General features: G+C 35.4%; 1 protein-coding gene across 1 annotated transcript; it reads right to left on the bottom strand.

Moving 5' to 3' along the window:
* Window positions 1-14,856: 14,856 nt before the first annotated feature.
* On the bottom strand, window positions 14,857-15,324 carry LOC121406805. Its single transcript, XM_041597674.1, has one exon. It carries the CDS (start codon window positions 15,322-15,324, stop codon window positions 14,857-14,859), a length of 468 nt encoding a protein of 155 aa, XP_041453608.1.
* Window positions 15,325-16,019: the final 695 nt, after the last annotated feature.

Genomic DNA, 16,019 nt, shown 5'->3' with positions numbered 1-16,019 from the left:
ATCACCATTATTCATCATCATCTTAACCATTATCATCATCTTCATCACCACCTTCATCATCACCATCATAATATCATTATGATCACCATCATTCTCGCCATCAACATCATAATAATAATGGTGGCTACTTATATACGGCACAGGTTCACCTTTCATGTGCTCATGGTGCTTCAAGAAAAATAAACACACACACAAACAATAAGATAAACGAATAGAATTTTTAATCCTCCTGAATAAACACACTATTAAACTGTTAATGGGGACATCAAATGAGTTTTCAGTTGGGACTTGAATGTTTCTGTTGATGAGATTTGGCGTAATCGGATAGCACGGAATGTATGCCCCCCACTTGTTTTTTTTTTGTGCTGGTTGTCTGGAGTAATAGAGCATCAGACGATTAGCAGAAACTACGCGAAGGCTGATCTTTTGAGATAGAGCTTCGGAGATATATGGGAAAAAGAGAATAAATTAGTAAAATAATTTTGAAGGTGATTTTTTTTATCAACAGGCAGCCAATGTAAGGACTGGAGGATTGGCGAGATGGAGTCATACTTTTTAGTGTATGTTAGGAAACGGGCAGCAGAGTTTTGTAGACGTTGAAGTTTGTCAAATCTTTTTGTGGGAGGTTACAGAACAATAAGTTTGAGAAATCTAGACGGTAGGAAATCAAAGCATGGATAAGTATCTCGGCTGCAGGTTTAGACAGTGACTTTGTGATGAAACTCAAATTAAGTAGTTAATATCTGACATTTTGTTGGACTTGAGTGATATGATTGCGAAAAGACATTTCCTAATGAAATATAACCCCAAGATTACGGGCTGTTTTCATGGGTGTCAATCACGGGGGGGGGGGGAATGGGGAATATATCCCCCCAATATTTCAAGAGGGGGGTGGCCTGTATTATCACCCCCCCCCCCCGCCAATAATTTAGGGTAGAAAAATTGTAATAATGATGATTAAAAATGAAAAGTTTGATCATAATGATTATAGTATGGCATCAATGGCTTCTCCAAGGCTTTCGACACAATCAACCATGATATCCTTTTATATAAGCTTAATTATTATGGAATCAGAGGGATAGCCTTGGAGTGGTTCAGGAACTACCTCAGCAGTAGGCAGCAATATGTTTCCATAGCAAATGTAAATTCTCCTCCAAAATCTATCTCATGTGGAGTCCCTCAAGGCTCAATCTTGGGTCCGCTTCTATTTTGGTCTACATCAATGATTTTTTATAAATCATCAAGTACTTTATCATTCATTCTTTTTGCCGACGACTCAAATATATTTTTTTCCCATAAGGACCCCAAACATTTACTTGACACACTCAATAAAGAATTAAAACTAGTCTCAGAGTGGATCAAAGCCAACAAATTATCGCTTAATCTCACTAAAACAAATTACATGCTCTTCAGCAATATCATTGATGAACTCCCAGGTAACATTACTTTTGATAATATTAATATTCAAAGAGTATTAAGTACGAAATTTCTAGGAGTAACTATCGACGACAGACTGTCATGGAAAGAACATATAGATAACACATGCAAAATAATTTCAAGAAATATTGGAATTATCAATAAAGTTAAATTCTATTTCCCGACTCGTATATTATTAAACTTATACTCCACGCTGATACTCCCGCATTTGAACTTTTGTATTATTGCATGGGGGAGTTGTGCTGAGTTTCATTTGAATAGACTTTTACTACTTCAGAAAAAAGCTTTGCGCGTTATTTCCCATTCTCATTATCGGGCACATACGAATGTGCTTTTTAAAACTCATGGAATTCTTAAGATACATGATCTTTACCATTATAATCTTGGATCTTTTATGTTCAACCTTAGTAAAGATGAACTACCAGACGTATTTTATTCTATGTTCACACGAAATATAAATGTACATCACTACCCTACAAGATCTGCTGGACTTTTCCATTTACCTAGAACAAGGACATTATTAACAAACAAACTGTTCATATCTTCTGGTATCAAACTTTGGAATTCACTTCCGCAAACTTTACGAAATAAGCTAACTATTCATAGCTTCAATAGAGCTCTTAAAAAAATCTAACCAATAACTATAACACTCACATCATTCATCATACTTAGGATATCTTATGGATCAATTGTCCCCCCCCCCCCCTCCTGCCTTTTTTTCGTTTCTTTTCCTGTCTCCTTTCATTCGCTCTACCTGTGCAGATTTGTTTTTTGTTTTTCTTTTACTCGTTTTTGTCCTTTGTTGTTGTTGTCTTTTTTTTATTTTTTGTCTGTTCTTGTGATATTTCGTCTGTCTCGTTTTGGTATAACTTTTTGTCATGTCTTGTTCTTGTACCGTTCTGTCACGTCCTGTTTTCGCAACGTTTTTGTCTTGTGTGTCCTTTTCACTTTTCTTCATATCTTGTAATATAATCCAGCCTTGTTTATCTTCTACTTGAAAGAATATGTAAAAAATATACATATTTAACAAGGATTTACATATAATTTTTACAAGAAAGATATGATGACTTGTATATTATATATATTTTGAACTTCAACAAGAACGATATGATTTGTATATTATATATAGATATATATTGTTTTTTGCATTAATATGTCTTATTTATTGAAGGAAACCTTCGATAACAAGCTTTGCTTTCCAGAAGGTTCCTATTTCATTTCAAAATGTTATATTATATTTTGCTTTACTTTGTAACTTTGTTAAAATTTTGGAATGAATAAATTCGTTATCAATCAATCAATCAATTTGTGTATATTGTTATTAAATAGAAACATAGTTTTCCAGGACTTTTAAACAGATTGGTGGAGGTTCAAGATGAAAAAGAATGAAATGTTTATGTATATGATATTTTTTAACACATGACATAAAAGGACCCCGACGAAAAACAACTTTTGTTGATAGGGTGTTCCATCCCACCTGTGGTGAATAAATTAATTTTAATAAATCAATTACATGTAATTCAAAAGGGTGGAACAATAAACGGGAGTAAAAGGGTGGCAATATAAACGGGGAAAACCCCATGGACGTAAATCCCAGAGGGGTAGATCTTGAAAAAGTACAAATAACTTTTCTCAGATTTACCCTTCCCGACATCCATTGCATGATGTTTGTCCCATTTAATACCGCGTTTACACTTAATCAGCATTTGGTTCAGAACCAAAATCCGATGCAGAATCGGCTTTTGGTTTGCGTTTACACGTTGTTACAGCTCGTGGTTTAGAAACGCGAGCCGATGCAAAAACCTGAAATGATACGCACACCAACAATATACGCCATAATAAAGATAACGCTGGATCAGTGCGCTTACAATTACGTCACAATGGTAAAGTAAATGAAATGCGCCCAAATTGCCGATGCAGAATCGGCTTTCTGTTTACACGTAGTAAAAAAAAGCTGATTCTGCATCGGCTCGTGGTTCAGAACCTACTACTTTGGTGGTGCAAATTGCCGGTTCTGAACCGCGAGCCGATGCAAGTTACTCGCGTTTACACGCTATGAAAAATTGCCGCCCAAATTGCCGATGCAGAATCGGCTTTCTGTTTACACGTAAGCCGATTCTGCATCGGCTCGTGGTTCAGAACCTACTACTTTGGTGGTGCAAATTGCCGGTTCTGAACCGCGAGCCGATGCAAGTTACTCGTGTTTACACGCTATGAAAAAGCCGATGTGGCATCGGCTTGCGGTTCAGAACCACGAGTCGATTCAAATGCTGATTAAGTGTAAACACGGTATTAATCTACAACCCTTTTCAATATCACTTCATTTTTGTAATGTAATCGCCAGGCATCGCTGTTTCGGAGCATGTTCGTCAGAGAGTGACACGTATCGCAGGTTCGCCTCCTCTCTCCCATTACGTAACGTGGATATTTGAAGTTGAAAAAGATATCGGGAACTACGAAAATGTCGAGCGGTCATCGAGGGAAACAAGGCGGGAAACGCCCCCGACCATCTACCGGCTCTAGTCCAGAAGGACCTGCTCTCTTGCCTGCCATTAAGAATCTGTTAGCAGAGGAGATAGGAAAGGTTCTAGATAGAATTCAAGTTTTGGAACTTAACTTTGAAGCCAAAATAAAGAAATTTGAAGAAAAACTTAACGATGTTGTGAATTCGGTCACTTTTAATGAACAAAGTATTTCAGAACTTCAGCAGAAAATAAAGGAGGATAAGGAAATAGTCAACCAGGAAATTGACAGTCTCAAGGCATACATTAATCGGGAAAATTTACTTTTCCACGGAATAGCAGAAGGTAATCAAGAGGAAAATGTGGAGAACCTTTTACGGGACTTTTTTGTGGAGCATCTTAGATTTGATAGAGCGGTTGCAGATAGGATTGAATTTCAACGAGCCCATCGGATCAACTCTACCAGAAGACCGCGCCCCATCATTGCAAGATTTTTGAGATATAAAGATCGCGCTGCTGTGTTTCAAAAGGCGAAGAATTTGAAAGGTTCACACATGTTTATTACAGAGGATCTCTCACAGCGAATAAGAGAACGTCAACGAGCTCAATTGCCAGCCTTAAAGGCAGCCCGGTCTTCAGGTAAGATGGCTTATTTCTCCCGAAGCGAACCTTGGAAGTTGTACATCGATCGAGTTTATGTGCCACGGGAGAGGCAACATGCGTTCATTCGGCCACTTCCTACGGAGACACATCCCGGTAACCCAGGAATACGTCTTCAGGTAGCTGCTGGTGCAGAGCATAATCTCCCGGAATAAGCAACAGGCGCTATGAGATTGCAAGGAGAAAAGCTTGGATAAGTATCATTTATGTTTACATTCGCTTACACTAAGCATTTAATTTTCTAGACAACGGAGTTAAAGAGGTTTTTCGCTAAGTGAGACCCTTCTAAACATCATTTAAACCGTTTAACTGATAAGAATTTGGTTTGATAAATATTTCATAACAAATTGCGAGTCAACTGAAAGCAAAATTGTTTCATTATTTGTGGAAGATGCAATGAGGATGATTGAAGAATGGTATATTCCTATTCAAACCAAAAAAGCAAGAGAAATGCAGGATAAAGAAGACAGGAAAATATAACAGCAATAACTAAAGCGTGGTGTGAGAACAAATATTGTGCACTCTTATCAACATTGATCACTGCTGGATGGAGAACGAGTTTAATACTAAAAACTATTTTTTTAAGGAAGGAAAGGAGATGAAGCGTTTCAAAAGTGAAAAGCAACAGGGCTTATATTTTGATTATTAAAGATATTTCATGCAACAAGAAGAATCTTTATCTAGAATGAAGAAACTAGAAGACGTTGATGGAACAATCACCCTTTCTTTATTATTTTGTGGAAAAGATATATAGGTACACAAATATTACCTAACTTACAATTAATTAATTTTGAGCATGAATTTGCAAGGTATGAAGGGTTTTCTCAAGGAGCTCTTGGCTCATTCACTAAACCACTTTTAGCCCCAAAAAGGGGGTAGAAAGAAAAAAAAAGGAATGGAATGCACATGACAGTAAATCTTCTTAGTCTAATTTAAAGGCATAACCTTAAATCAGTTTCATAAAAGAATAAATATTGCTAGAGAAGGTAATAGACAGGATGAATCGCTCTGTGTGCATTTACAATTTTGCATCATTGCTGGTGACTATGTATTACGTCTTTTTCTATCGCACATCCCAGGTTTTTGTTTTGGTTTGGTTGTTTGTTTGTTTGTTTTTATAATAAGCACACGGGATGACTCTTCCAACAATTAGAATGTTTGAAATTTTATTAATGGTTATTGATCTACATATTCAATCAAATAAAAAAAATGAAGGAATAGAAAGATTTGCTTCAGGCAGATAGCTTTAATTGGCAGAGAACATTATTTGAATAGAGCTATATGTTACAATGGCTCTAAACAAATTAGCATGGGCAATTTGAATAGCTCCATTAACGTTATTGAATGTAACCAGCTAATTGAGAGGCAAGAAATCTGCTTTATTTTGTTCTAGTTGTTTTTATTAAAACGACGCTATTTTATATGGAATCTTAAGTATTCTACCATTTATTTTATTGATTTTCCTTTTCTTCATTCCTTTATCACGTATAATGCTAGTTTAATAAATGGCACATGGTTATAGCAGTTCTTCTCATACCAAATCTCAATTTGTATTGGTTTACAGAAGAATAACAAAAGAAGCCACTCGGCAAGGGTGAATCGGAAAATGATTGTTTTGCATCATGCCTTAATGATTAATTGTTCACTGAACTCAACTTGATTGAAATAATTTCGATCAATGAAAGCGATGCTATGTCAAGTGCTATGTTGGTCAGGTTCTTTTTTTATTATTTTGATCGCGTGTTACATTATTACACATACCACTTGGCAACACTCAGTTGATCATACATACCTGAATGTCTGTTCATATTTAGCCAGCTTTTGTAATTTGTTTTCATTATGAAAGGAATGTCAAAAGGAATAAAATCACCTTATTTGTTTTTATGATAGTCGACATTACATTCCACTTGACAGGGAAAATTCCACATTGTTGCGAATAGAATTGTTACGCTGATTATTTTTGTCCATCCCAAATTGAATACGAATGTTTTTTTAGGGCGGGGTGCTGGATGGTAGATTGGCTTTAAAGAGTGGCTGGATAGCAGATGGTATAAATTGGCTTTAAAGAATGTCATAAAAGCTTGCATTCAAGCATTGTCCAACGGAGTTTATACATATTCAGTGGCTGACCGTGGCCCGGAGGACGCGAGGCGTTGGGGGGGCGGCATTGTTCACAGACAATGCAGTGCCCCCCCCCCCAGTGCTTAGTCTCGTCCGGGTCGCGGTCCGCTACTGACCACTCCGCAAGTATCAGTCAATTATGCGTACCTTGCATTGACTAAAATTAAGGACTTTTTTTTTTTTTTTTTTTTTTTTTTTTTATTCATCCAAACTTTCACATTTATGGGTACAGTGCCGGTTTAAAAAAGATTTCATTCGATACCGTATTATACTTTGTATATCAGAATTTCACATCTCAATTATTGTAAGAGGGGGTCTGATATCATGCATCAGTATGCCATTATGTTCGATCAAAAAGACAAGCTACAATGCTGGATGTTAATACATTGTATTATATTCTTATATACATGCCACTCAGCAAGGTTGAATAGAAAAATCATTGTTTTGCATCATGCCTTGATGCCTGACTGTTTACTGAACTTCAAGGTTGAAATAATTACGATGAAATCGATGCTATGTCAAATGCAACATTGATTAGGCACTTTTTTTTTGTTTGATCGCATGTTACGTTTTTACACATGCCACTTGGCAACACTCAGTTGAACATGTATACCTTATTGTCCGTATTTCTCCAGTTTTGAATATATTTTCATTAAGAGTGGAATGTCAGAAGGTATAAAATTACTTTAATTGTTTTAATGATAGTTTACATTACATTCCACTTGACAAGGGAAATTCCACATTATTGTGAATGGAATTGTTACTCTGATTATTTTTGGTCATTTAAACATTGGCCAACGGAATTTATACAGAGTCATGTCATTCCGCAAATTGTGCGTGCCTTGTATTAACTAAAACTAAATGATCATTTTTTTTTATTCATCCAAATTTCACAGTTATCAGGGTGGAGTGTCGGTTAGAAAAAGATTTGACACAATACCGTATTTATACTTTGTACACCAGAATTTCACATCCCAATTATTGTAAGAGTGGAGCTGATATCTCCATCGGTATGCCATTATGTTCATTCTAAAAGTTACAATGATTGAGGTTAATACAATGTGTACCTCTTTCACACATGCCACTCGGCAAGGGTGAATAGGAAAACGACTGTTTTGCATCATGCCTTAATGCCTAATGGTTTATTGAACTTGATTGAATTAATCAAGATAAATGGTATCGTTGCTATGTCAAGTGTTATATTGATTAGGCATATTTTCTCGGTTGTTTGATCACTCGTTACACGTTTCAAACATGCCACTTGGCAACACTCAGTTGATCAGGCATACTGTCGTATTTCCACAGTTTTGAACATATTATTAAGAGTGAATTGTCAAAGGGTATAAATTTATCTTAATTGTTTTTTTAAGTGATAGTCACATTGCATTCACTCGACTGGGAAAATTCCACATTGTTACGAGTGGTCAGATATACTGCATCGGAATGCCACTATGGTCGTTCAAAACTGAAGATCAATGCTTGAAGTTAATATATTGTGTACCTCATATACATGCCACTCGTCAAGGGTGGGTCGGAAAATATTTGTTTGGTATTATGCCGGGGTATCATGCCTTAATGCCCTCTTGTTAATTTAACTTGAGCAGGCTCTTATGTGCTGTTGTTGGTCGCGAGATAGATACTTAACATCTTGAAGCAGATTTTTTGAGAATGGAATAAATAGATACTTGGGCCCTTGGGTGTGATATTGTTACTCTTTCACAAGATTAAGTCCGGTATGATGACAACAAACCTTGGTCCTGATGATTAGTTAGGAAGGGGGCTTTAGGCAAGTGAGCTGACTTAATGAGGAAATAAATGGTAAACAAATGGTTAGCCTTTTCTTTTTTTAACTAAGCATACTGATGAAGTATGTCGAATAGTAGCCGCTTAAACTATTTTGTATATACCTGATATATCTCAATAACAAAGGAAGGAAACAGATAAGATGGTGGATAAAAAAGCTTATTGTAGGGGATGTCCCATATTTCGATTAAGATATAGTCAGGAAACCGTTGACAAAACGGCCTTTCAAGCGTAAAGGTGCATTGTTTTATGTTCTGTTTATAATTAATTCTTTATTAATACTTCGCCTCATTATTACCCTGGGAAAACTAACTTTCATGAATGCGAAGATGTCGTCAATTTAAAATTGTGCTTTTTTGAAAGGTAATCATTGTATCGAGAATATTTTTAATGGGATACAATTATTAAAGGGGAAGTAGCCCCTGACATGGGGTTTATAGTGAGAATGGAAAGGGATCGTTAGCGGGTACAGGTCATAATCTGTCGGGTCTGTTGCCCTTTTTTGAAAAAAATGAAATCTATTCTTTTTTAGAAACGTGCATGTCATGTTTATTAACATGATTAAAGATATTGTAAAAAATATACAAAAGAAAAAAAAGAAAGATAATTGATATTAGTTCAAATTATTTTGGTTTTTAATTTCAATTCTTTATTATGATTCATATATTTGCATTGGTTTCTTTTTTATATTTTGGCATTTGATTCCTTTCATTTTAATGTTTTTTGTCGTTTTGTTGTTTAAATTCATTTTCCTAGGTGTCGGGGGGGGGGGGGGCGGCGAATACGGGAATTATAGGTTAAGTTCTAATGCTTACGACACTATGGCGATTCCCTTTGTTGTGTGTGAATTGGGAGGTGTGTCTTTGTGGGGAATGTATGGTTATTGTTTTTTATGTATCTCTCTGTCCGCATGGGTGTGGACGTCTCAGTGAAAATGATGTTAGGATCAAGGATAGCAGATGTGTATTTGAAAGTGCCTCGCCGTCAGTATTTAGAAGCAGTAAAATGTGGACAAGTATATTATTACTTATAAATAATTTATATGGAGTGTAGCACTAGTAAGATATCCATTGATTGTAATTTCATCTCTCTAAATGTAAAAGGGATAAGAGAAGAATCAAAGAGGAGAAAAATTTTTGATTGGTGTCGTGATAAACGTTCAGATATTGTATTTTTACAGGAGACATTTAGTACGAAAGATATCGAAGAGAGGTGGAAAAAACAATGGGTTGGAAATATATATTTCAGTCATGGTACGAGTCATAGTAAAGGAGTTAGTATACTTGTAGATGCTAAGCTAGATGCCCAAGTTTTAAAAGTCATTGCTGATGAAGAAGGTCGGTTTATAATTTGGAAATGCAACATACAGGGGTTTGATTTAGTTTTAGCAAACGTTTATTTCCCAGTTCGAGGGAAAGAATCGGAGCAAATAACTTTTTTGAGGAAGCTCAATACAACATTAAAAAGAATAAATGAGAATAATTACCCCATAATAATAGGAGGAGATTTCAATATGATACGAGATAAAGACCTAGATTATAGGGGTACTTGTAAGCAAAATATGAATTCCAAATTTGAATCTCTTTTCAATGATTTTTTGATTGAATATAAATTGATAGATATATGGAGGAAAAGAAATGGAATTAAAAAACAATATACCTACAAACAAATGAACCCTTTCATGCAAAGTAGATTGGACTATTGGTTTGTATCAGAAGCTTTAGAAGAGATTATTTCAAATTGTAAAATACTTCCATCCTTAGCACCAGATCATTCAGCAGTTCAGTTGCATTGCTATAATCTGCCATCTGATTTAAAATTTAAAAGTTCTTACTGGAAATTCAATAATAGTTTATGTAACGATGAAGATTTTAAGAAAAAGATGAAAAAAGAAATTTTAAGATTGAAGGAAGAATTTAAAGAAGAAATTGCAGATAAGAGAGTTCTCTGGGATTTTCTAAAAATGAAAATTGGCAGTTTTACCAGAAAATATTCTAAAGAAAAGGCTAAGATACGGAAAGAAAAAATAAAGATATTGGAGAAAGAAATATTGGTTTTAGAAAACGATCTTTTAGGAAAGGTAGACAGGCAAAAAATAGAATTATTAGAAGGTAAACAAAATGAATTAAAAGCAATTTATAATTACGTAAATGAGGGAGTGAAGGTAAGATCTAGAGCATCATATTATGAAAGTGGTGAAAGAGATACAAGGTATTTTACTCAACTGATGGAATCTAATAAAAGAAAAACAGTAATACGTAAACTAATGATAGAAGGAAAAATCAGTTTTAATCAAAATGAAATAATTCAAGAAATACAAAGATTTTACAGTAAATTATACTCGCAACAGGAAGGCGAAAAATACGAGATTATGGAAGATACCTTTTTTCAAGATATACCGGAATTAGAACCGGCTTCAAGAGACATTTGTGAAGGAAAAGTAACTCAAGGTGAATGTTTGGAAGCTTTAAAACAAATGAAACTTAATAAAACACCGGGAAACGATGGGCTTAGTGTTGAATTCTATTTAGTATTTTGGTCTATAATAGGAGATTTGATAGTAGACGCTTTAAATGAATCTTTTTCTAAGGGGGAACTTTCGGCACATCAAAAACAAGCAGTTATTATTATGTTTGCGAAAGACGGAAAAGACCCTTTGTTTACTAAGAATTACAGGCCAATTTCATTACTGAATGTCGACTATAAGATTTTAGCAAAAGCTCTCTCAATAAGAATTAAAAAAGTATTGCATGAAATTATTCATATTGATCAGGTTGGATATATAAATGACAGAAATATAGGAGAGGCAGTAAGGTTAATAGACGACATGATTTTTTATACGAAACAAAATAATATTCCGGGCTATTTAATGGCAATAGACTTTGAAAAAGCATTCGACTCTGTGTCCCACGTATTTTTACAAAATGTTTTACGTCAGTTCGGTTTTGGAGCATCTTGGTGTAGGTGGATTAAAACATTATATAATAAAGCCTCAAGCTGTGTTTTTAATGGAGGCATATCTACAGGGTATTTCTGCGTTGAAAAGGGGGTAAGGCAGGGGGACCCGCTCTCTCCCTATTTATTTATTTTATGTATCGAGGTCTTAGCTCATTCGATTCGTAAAAATTCCGATATACGTGGAATTCACTTTGGTGATTTTGAAGTTAAACAAATACTTTATGCAGATGATATGACCCTTTTCATAAAAGATCCGTTATCAATAGATAACATAGAAAAAACCTTTGAAAATTTTGAAAAAATATCAGGTTTGAGAATAAATAAAGACAAAACCTTTATTTTGCTGTTAGGCCCCCTCTCCGAAGAAAACGTTAGAATGCCTTTTGGTAAAGTAGTAGAAGTCATTAAAATATTGGGTATAACTTTTTCATTGGATGTGGAGGTACAGGAAAGGATAAATTATAAAGAGATCTTAAGCAAAATTAAAAATTTGTTGAATTGGTGGAAACAGAGAGATCTCACTCTAATGGGAAAAATTCAATTGTTGAAAACATTTGCACTCTCGAAAATAATTTTTGTATCGTCACTCACCCCAGTACCACCTTGGGTTTTTCATGATATTGAAACGTTAATGTTTGAATTTTTATGGAATGGGAAAGACAAAATAAAAAGGAACATTATGTGCATGGATTACGAAAAAGGAGGGCTTAGAATGATAGATTTTAACTTATTTGTATTTGCACAAAGGATTATGTGGTTAAAGAGACTCATACTCGGAGATTCGAAAATAGGATGGAAACGATTTTTTATAAATAGGACACGTAATTTTGGAGGCTTACTAATACTTTTTAGTAACATATCTTTAAATTTGTGCAGATTGTCCCTACCAAGCTTTTACATAAGTTTGTTGGAAATTTGGGGTGCTACGAAAGAAATATTGCTTAAAAAGGAAACGTCAAAAAGAAATGAGATATTCTTTAATAATAAATTTATACGTTTGGACGGAAATATGCTATTTGAAGAAAGCTTATTTCTTAGAAATATTTATAAAATACATCATTTAGTTGATGACAGGGGTAATTTTAAATCATCTAGAGCCTTCCAGAGGATGGGATTAAAAGAAGATGAGATAGAATATCTCCACACAGTATATAAAAATATTCCAGCAACGTGGAAATGTCTCTTGAAGAAAACAGACACATGCAGGGACACAGCTTTAAATTTCGAATTTATGTTTCATGGAAATGTGAACACAATAGCTAATGTTACATCAAAGAAAATCTATGAAGCTTTGTTAAACATGAAATCTGAGAGGTCATGCGCTGTTAAAAACATTGAAAGAATATATGACTTTTCTGAAAAAGATACTGATACAATATTTTTAAGACCTAGGGTAGCTACCTTAAATAGCAAGTTAAGGGAGTTTCAATTTAAATTGCTGTATGAACTTGTATATACTAAAAAATATTTGTTTAGATTTAAATTATCAACACATAATCTATGTTCGTTCTGTGGCAAATGTGAAGAGACATATGAGCACATATTCTTCACCTGCGAATACATAAAAACTTTATGGAAAGACTGTGGTTGTTTATTTAAATTACGTCAAATAGAAAATGTTAATTGGAAGGATATTCATATTGGAGTTAAGGTTTTTGATATAGGGAAGGAACAATTACTAAATCATATTATCTTTCTAATCAAATTTATGATCTTTGAGTATAGTAAGGCTAAAAGAAGACCCCCAACCCCTCAAGAGATAAGGAAAAAGATATTGGAAAATGAAAAGGAGGAAAAAAGAATAGCAGAGGCACGTGGAAAATTATCCGGTCACCTGAGGAAGTGGGACAACTTTCACACTTCACGATGACGAGGCACTCAGAATCCATTTGTTTTTGTTTTTAATTAATGCATGATATGCACTTATTTTCATGACAGCTGCCTTAACACTTATGCGGACAGATGAAATGCATTTGATCTGGTGGAGGTATGTGTGTGTGAGGGTATGTGTGCGGGTGTGTGTGTGTGTGTAAGGGTGTGTGGGCAGGGGGTGTTTGTGCGTGAATCGGTTTGAGTGTGATGGGGGTGGGATGTGAGTGTGCGGGAAGGTCCGAAGATTATCAATAGTAATTCTTCTCTCATAAATCCCATATTTTAATAAACTTACAGGTTTCTTTACAGAGTTTTCTTTGTGATAAATGGTGAATAATTTGATTTTAGGCTGTACTTTTTTTCGCTTCAATTAACATATGTATTATGTATATATAAAAATGTAAGAGAAAAGAATGTACATCAGACACTTACAACAAATTGAATTGATTTAGAATTTATTTATGATATTGTTTAAATTCATTTTTGTTAAGAATTGTCAAATGTAACCATAATATTTGTAAGTTCAAATCAAACTTTGTATTGAACGTTATATTTTACTATGTTCAATTGTGTTTTATGAGAGAAGAAAATAAAAGATTACTAAAAAAAAAAAAAAGTTTTATTGTAACCAAATTCCAACGCATATCTAACAAAACGCGCTGGTCATAAACATGTAAAAGCTCTTGAGCAAATTATCCTGATTATATCGCGGACATATCTGAGGCTAAAAATGGATGCAAAAGTATTCCAAAATAACAAACTTCTTTCAACCAACCCCAAGCAAGAAAGCAGAAAAAGAAATGAGAAAGGAATCTGAAAGTCCGCTGCAAGAAAAAGAAACAGCTAGTATAAGTGAATTAGAATCGGCATCAACTAGCACCACAGTCTGACAGTGGAAAGGAAAGGTGAAGAAATCTTCCATGATGATGAACCAAATCACCCTCAAGATTGTTCGATCATTCCCCCAAAAGAAAACAAAATCACAAAAGATATACTTTCAGAAGAAGTGGTTGACCAGATATCCATGGCTCCATTACCGACCGGAGATCCAAAATTTCATTTTAACACATATTATATTGGCTGATATTACACACTGATGGTTCAAGAAAATGTTGGAGAAATATCATAACATGATAGTTGAATTTTTATTGTTTGTTTTTATGTTTTATTTTTGTTTCCTGCACTTATAAAGCATTTAAAACATGTTAAAATCCAGGGTTAAAATCGTCTAGGGAATGACGGTAAGCCCGATGGCGCACGAGAAGCCACACAGTTTGTAATTTGTCCGAATCTGCATTTTATCATCATCATCATCTGGTACAGGAAGAAGGCGGTGGTCTGTAATTCCCGGTCACTCCATCTATGGTTTTATTCTGTTGAATTCAATTTCTGTACGCATGCTGAGGAGTGGGAGTCATGGTAGATCAAAGCGATGATCCCACCAATATTTATCTACATGCCTTTTAAATGATTCTGTTGTTGGCAAGATGACTATACTTTCAGGGAGGCTATTCCAATCATCAATCACTCTTCTGCTAAAAGACTAGCTGCGAATGTCCAGTCTACAGTGCTCTTTCTGAAGTTTCAGGCAGTGTCCCCTTGTTGATCTGCCTACTGATTTTGTGAAGAAGTGATCTACATGTAGAGGGAGATTGATAAGTCCATGCATTAACTGGTGCACGAAGATCATGTCTCCTCTTCTCCTCCTGTCCAGCAGGGAGTACAAGTTCAGTTCTTTGAGTCTGTCTTGGTATGGGACATTCTTCAGCTCTCTGACCAGCTTGGTTGCCCTTCTTTGGACCCTTTCAACCCTCCTTGCATCTTCTTTGAATCTGCTATGCCAGAGGATACTCCCGTATTCAAGGTGGGGTCTTATTACGGTTTTGAAGAGCAGAGGCAGAGTTGTCCTTGTGAGTTGAGTGAATGTCCTTTTCATTATGGCGAGGAGTTTGTATCCTTTGCTGACTGCTGGTGACACATGCTGGTGAAATTTCAGCTCACAGTCCACCATCGATCCTTTTCGGCTTCCACTACTTGTAAGTCTTTCCCATGCATATAGTAGCTTTTTTCAAGGTTTCTCCTGCCGATGTGCAACACTTTGCATTTGTCATCATTGAAGGGTAATTGCCATCTCTCAGACCACTCTATAAGGTTATTTAAGTCGTCTAGGAAACCACTCGTCTGTGAAGGTGTATTTCCAGTACTGTAGAGTTTTGTGTCATCAGCAAATAATGCTACTCTGCTATTTATTACGTCAGGTGGAAGGTCATTTATGTAGATCAAGAAGAGGACCGGTCCGAGGACACTTCCTTGCGGAATTCCGCTTGTTACAGGTGACCAGTCAGATGATTCTCCATTAACAAAGACTCGTTGTACTCTTCCGATCAAAAATGCTCTAATCCAGTTCAGGAGTTTACCTTCTATACCATGTGCCTTTAGCTTGAGTAAGAGTCTTTGATGAGGAACGCTATCGAATGCCTTCCAAAAATCAAGGTATAGGACATCGATCGCTTCACCTTTATCTAATAACCTTGACCATTCCTCAAGAACATAAAGAAGTTGAGTGGCACACGTCCTTCCTGGGGTAAATCCATGCTGACTCTGTGTAAGTAGGTCATTATGTAGCAAGTGTGTAACTATAACATCTCGAAGAATTTTCTCCATCAACTTCCCTGCAACGGACGTAAGGCTAACAGGCCTATAATT

The sequence above is a fragment of the Lytechinus variegatus genome, chromosome 2 (genome assembly GCF_018143015.1).
Source record: "Lytechinus variegatus isolate NC3 chromosome 2, Lvar_3.0, whole genome shotgun sequence".
Lineage (NCBI taxonomy): Eukaryota > Metazoa > Echinodermata > Echinoidea > Temnopleuroida > Toxopneustidae > Lytechinus > Lytechinus variegatus.
The sequence above is the reverse complement of the archived record's forward strand: the minus strand, read 5'-3'. Positions and strand labels throughout refer to the sequence as shown.

Bases quoted from the DNA above. Each gene is read 5' to 3' on its own strand.
- LOC121406805 (XM_041597674.1), bottom strand. From the start codon at position 15,324: ATGGTGGACTGTGAGCTGAAATTTCACCAGCATGTGTCACCAGCAGTC.